This window comes from Propithecus coquereli, unplaced genomic scaffold (assembly GCF_000956105.1).
Source record: "Propithecus coquereli isolate 6110/MARCELLA unplaced genomic scaffold, Pcoq_1.0 Scaffold217, whole genome shotgun sequence".
Taxonomy (NCBI): Eukaryota; Metazoa; Chordata; class Mammalia; order Primates; family Indriidae; genus Propithecus; species Propithecus coquereli.
This window is the reverse complement of record NW_012146856.1, coordinates 3,315,621-3,321,763: the sequence shown is the minus strand read 5'-3', so window position 1 is coordinate 3,321,763 and position 6,143 is coordinate 3,315,621. Positions and strand designations below refer to the sequence as shown.

The window sequence follows — 6,143 nt, the reverse complement described above, 5'->3', positions numbered from 1 at the left end:
GCTCACAGCAACCTCAAATTCCTGGGCTCAAGCGATCCTCCTGCCTCAGCCTCCCGAGTAGCTGGGACTACAGGCATGCGCCATCATGCCCGGCTAACGTTTTTCTATATATTTTTAGTTGTCCAATTAATTTCTTTCTAATTTTAGTAGAGACAGGGTCTGGCTCTTGCTCAGGCTGGTTTCAAATATTTATGGGACTTTTAACTCCTAAGAATAGACACTAAATAGCATATTTCCATCCTCATAAATGACAGTCACATACATTATTATTGTCACTACAATTATTAATTACAATAGCTAATATTTGAGCATTTATGTGCCAAGCATTGTTCTACGCATTTCATTTAATCCTTGTAACAATACTTAAAGAAAGATGATGTTATCATAAATATAGTTTTATAAATGAGGAAAAAGAGACAGAGATTAATTAACTTGCCCAAAGTTCAAATGTACAAGGACTTCAGGTTCCATCCTCTTAACCACAACCCTATAATGACTCTTCAGAATTAAAAAAAAATCTTTTTTAGATCATACCTAAAATTGTTTCATTAACCAGAAAACTTAATCAGAGCTACTGCTAATTAATTACTTGAATCATCTGGTTTAAATTTCTTGTGTCTTCAATAACTTGCTATAATTGTTTAGTGATGCTGGTACAAATGGAGAAATGGCTGGCTGGAAAAAGGAGCAGAAAAACATCTGAATTTTCTTCACACAAGCTGATGAGCCTTTGAATATATGTACTCTTTGTAAGGAAAAATGATTTAATAATCTGCAATGAGCAAGACAGAAATTATTCGGTCCACTTTTTCTAGCACTAATTTAACATCTAAGTATAACGTTCTGTCAACCAAACTGTTTATGTAAATATTTTACTTCCAATATGACAGAAATTCATTCTTCAGCTGACAACATGTATCAATGCCATAGCTTTTAGAATTTAGTGCATTTTTATTAAACATTAACGTGCACAAAATATTTCTAAAGGAAAGATTCTATTTCATACCAAAATTTAAGTACTTTATAAATAAACCTTTTGGGTTACCAAAATATAATAAGTTGACACACAATTGTTTACCATTCTCTTAATTACATACATATCCAGTATTATATACAACATATTTGTTATTATGAAATTAAGATAATAAACATCTCTGGCTGGTATAAGTTTATTATCTTGTTATTATCTACACCAAAACATACACCTTTTGTGAGAAATACTAGATTGAATTACATAACACTATATGTGCTGAATCACACAGTGTTTCGTAGCACAGCAATAGCTAAGCTTATGGGGACTGGTGTTGGAAATTCTCTTTTCTAGGCCATAGAAAATGCTAGAGCTGTGGTTAAGGCAGGGGTTTATAATAAGAGAATCACAATCACTTGGAAAGCATTTTCAAACAATATATGCTCCCCTAGAAATTCTGTTGGGAATCCACACAGAAAAACGATTGTGTCAACAGCACCCATATATGAGATTTTAAGTCTACTAATAGATCTTCATTTATTGGCTAGGGACCCTAACTGTGAAACTCAGCTGTTGAGGAAAGTGAAGGTCCTTGTTCAATGCCCTACTCCCTAATTTCCCAAGGCCTTCCATGCCACTTCTGTAATGAGCAGCAAGTGAAGAAAAAATAATGCTCTGGAGCAACAAAAATCTTATTTGACCAAAAGACTTAAATCTCTACATATTTTGATCTTCAGACAATGGAAATATACAGCCAATAATTTAGAAATTAGCAAAATTCACACCTAATGTTGGTCTGTACTTACTGATTAGGAGTTCCAGGTGGAGACCGTGATGGAAGGCTTTGTGTTTCTAACCTGTCATCAGATACTGAATTTCTGCTGACTACTTCCCAATCCATTAATTTCCGTGCCAAGGGCTTACTTGGGGATCTGCAGAAATAATTTAAATAATAAGTAAAAAGTTTTATTTTTATACCCTGAACTATGAATCAAATCCTACAGTTTGTTTTAATAGATCATATTCTATGAGTCAATATAAAAAGTTTACTTATAAGAATTAATGTATTTAGAAGCTATTTTACCAAATAATTTCCTACGAAACTACATTTGCTTTATGTGAAGAAGGAAAAAAAGACAGGCTAGGAAGAGTAGCATAGAGAATAGGAAAGAAGAGAGAAAGAAAAAAAAAGGAAAAGAAAGAGGAAGGAAAATAACAAAGGAGTAGTTTCTACCAAATGTTTTCTCAGATGTTAACAATACTATAGATATTACCTATTTCTATTACAGAGTATCTGGAACTCTAGCTTATCTTGGGATGTATTAAATAATACCTAGTACATTATCTCTTGAAGACCTTTAAACCTAAGTCCTTATCCTCTGCCTCAATGAGGACAGAACAAAAATATAATTAGGCATATTACATTTTATTTATAATTTTTTTTTAATGTATAGTGGACCAGTGCAGTTTTTTTTATTCTTTTCTTTTTACAAAAGCATTTTGGAAGGTTAATTATTCTGTCTTGTAGTAAGAAGTAGGAGGATATGTTTCATTACCTAACTATAGTCAGTTATCTAACTATTGTCAGTTATTCACAGTGATAAAGATGAGAGAACTAAGTGATCTTTTAAGAAAAAGATCTTGATATTGATTTATTCAGATCAAAAGACATTGATTTATGCAGAGATCATAAGCCCTTAGAATTTTAGGAATGTTAACAACTAACATCTTTTTTTCCCTTTCCTTAAAGAATCTTCTTTTACTATTTTTTATTTTTAATTATTATGGGTATTTAATAGTTGTACATCTTTATAGGACACGTGATGTTTTGATACAAGCATATAATGTGAATCAATCAAATCAGGGTAACTGGAGTATCCATCATCTCAGGCATTTAACATTAACAACTAATATCTTTTTATATGCAAATTAAGATATTGGCTGAAATTAATTGAAAATACATGTCATCAATTTAAATGTCTAGCTTTTTGAAACACAGAGCCAATATGGAGGCTAATGAATGAATTAAGCTTGTACATTGTTTTATATTTCAGTAATACATTCACTGAAGCACATAAAAATTATGTTATTTTCCATTATAGCACAATTAAAAAAAATCAGATCCTGTTATCCTACTATATAAACCAGATCATAAAAATCTGAGTAGAAGCCCCTATTTGTGTAAAATAAAAAATCAAGACTATTTTTGGTTACAGTTCACAGGATTCATAGGTCTTCATTACGTGAATTTGGATTTACTTTCAGATTTTCCAAAAATAATAATAATAAAGAATTGTACGTAGTACTGTATTTATTTACTTTTTTAGCTTATTGGGATTTTTTTCCTTAAAGTTAGCCATTATTTTTTCTTCTCATCATGTACTACTATGTATGCATTATTGTTGGGTAAAAAGAACAATTACCAAGCAAGGCACAAAGCAAATGTAATACTGTCATCCAATTACCTTGAAACTTCATGAGATCATTATGTACCAAAATTCTAATGTCATTAAGTTTGCAGTTGCACTATCAGCTTACAATTTCCTATCCAATATGTTGAACACGTAAAAAGAAAGACTTCAGACTTGACCAAAAACTATGGTAACATCGACCAAGGAGTATTTGAAAAACTGTTATGTATGCAGCAGGAAGCATTAAAATGATGATGAATAGAACCCTAAGTCCTAGTTCTGGCTTCCCATTAGACAAATCTCTTAAGTTTCTATAACTAAACATATAAATTTACTAGTACAATATAATCCTTAGGGCTCTCCCTAACTCCTTAATTTTACGATGTATGAGTATCTAAATTTTCAGTGTAATGTTTTACCTATTAATTTTACTAAACAAGAAAAATTTTAAGTTACTTGTGAATCCAAAACATACAAGTATCCTATCATTTCAGGAATTCATAGCCAAAACTTTTTTAGTCTGGCCTAATGACATCTCCTTAATTTAAAAACTAATAGGTATTTTCTAAAAGAAATTCCAACCCCTAAATGTTGCAGTGCAAATTTTCATGTCAGTCACAACAAAATGAAAATAAAGTATACTGTATCTCATGATTTAAAATAAAGGTTATTAACATATACCATTATAGATCTTCTATTAATGCTAATTCTTAATGTTAATAAACTAATCTTTCTTCATATATTATATTACTAAATGTAAGCTGTTCACTAACTATAGTCAGGAGATCAACTACTTTCATTTTCTAAGAAAGGGGAAACGTCATTTAAAGGAAGAAAAATCCCAGCACACTTACCTGGTCTAAAGCATCATCAGAACACTTTACTGCTGTTAATGGATTAAAGATGGTTGAAAACGCTTTGAATTTAAAACTAAATTTCAGGTATTTTATTTCATTAACAGTTTTAACCTCAGGGACCCACCCACTTAAGTTTGCTGTCTATGTTTCCTGTTGAGTGTGGAAATTTCAGAGAAAAAAATACCACACTGCATCACTGTGTTTGCAATGTGGTAAATTTATTTTCTGACCATGGCACCTTATTTTTCTGTTGTATGAGAACATTGTTTTTCTCTCTTCTTAGATATTATTACATGACAACTGAAAAAGTGTGAAAGCAACTCAGAGTTGATATATCAGAAAAAGAAAAAAATAATTTATTGAATTATTGCTAAAAACCATCTTATATGAGAAGTTTAAGGAAAAACCTTTTCTATTTACACTGCCAAATAAAATTCTAAGAAAGACAATAATTCCAGAATTCTCTAGTACTTTAACAAAATAATCTAATTACTGCTAAAACCATTAGAGAATTTTGGTAGACATGTATCAGGACATTACAGTAAGATTCTGATATATTAGATAAACAATCCCAGAAAAGATTTGTCTTTTGGAGAAGGAGAGATCATTAAAACAGTCTAGTACTATTAAAACAGTTATAAAGAAGTCATTTGCATGTGATTTTAACCTTAATATAGAAGGTTATATTAACCTGTGATTCAATACTCATAATAGGACATATTACATAAAACTAGTAATTAAATCACATATTCTACATTTTTTATAGCTATCGAGCAAGGAAAACAGTTAAGCTTATTGTTAGAAAAGGAATAAAAAAGGTGTAAGTATATTGTTATGGTACTGTTATAACATTAAGGATCAGAAAAATATTTTGATTTTATCAAGTATGAAAATGAGTGTTAGAAATAAGAGCACTAAGCACTAGAACAAAAACATTAAATTAAAACAATGAAGTTTACAGGAAGTAAATTATTTCTTTCTCAAGAGGAACTGCAAAGAAAATAATTTCATATTAACATTACACCTTTGTACAGGTCTTTAGTATACTCTAAGTTGAAAAAAATGGTATCTAAGACTGTAAAAGAGAGGATTTTTAATAATTTCATAGCCGTATGTATTAGGGTAGACATCGCTGTGTTCTTTTTTTCCTTACCTAAAATAACCAAGCCACTAATATGGCACCAAGATTTATATGTAATAGAGAAAAAAACAGTATTTCCTTCATAAATCTAAAAGCAAGAATAAATTGATTTCAAACATTTTTGAACAAATGCTGAAATAAATTACATCATTCAAATTTAAGTAAACTTATCACAGTACAGTGCTATAGTCCTGACAAGCTGAAATCTTTCCCACATCGACGCATTTTCATCAACTGTTTTCATGTTGGGTCCAAATTAGGATGAAGGTACCAACCCCACAATGAAGAAAAAAAAAATGCAAGTAAATTTTATTATTCAAATACACAAAAAATATGTTTCAATAATTTTTTGTTCCAAATGTCCTTACTCCGAAAAGTTCATCATATTATTTATTATTTATTTTTATAAGCATTCAGGACGTATTACTGTGATAGTCTCAGACAGTCTTAGCAACGACTCCTACTCTGGAGGGAGAAATCCTGAAGTTTAATCTACAGTTTATGATAAAAGGATTTTACTGTTTAAAGATTTACTGCCATTATAAATGACATTTTTCAACACCAGAAAATGTACATGATATGTTAAGTGATAAAAGCAAATAACATAAAGTATGAAATAATTTTGAAACAAATATACATATACATATATCTGTAAGTACATGCATGGAAAAATCTTGAATAGTAAATACCAAAAATATTTTTAGTTATCGTGAGATGAAAATTTTTCTTGTAATTTCCATTTCTAATGGAAAGAAGAAAAAACC

At 30.2% G+C, this 6,143-nt stretch overlaps 1 protein-coding gene across 1 annotated transcript in view; it reads right to left on the bottom strand.

Annotated features, from left to right (window-relative positions):
• The window catches only part of PTPN4 (protein tyrosine phosphatase, non-receptor type 4 (megakaryocyte)), a 169,541-nt gene that overhangs the window by 36,890 nt on the left and 126,508 nt on the right, over positions 1–6,143 (bottom strand). Inside the window, exon 13 of the mRNA XM_012644655.1 lies at positions 1,777–1,902. Coding sequence (XP_012500109.1) covers positions 1,777–1,902 — 126 coding nt within the window. The remainder of the gene's footprint in view (positions 1–1,776; positions 1,903–6,143) is intronic.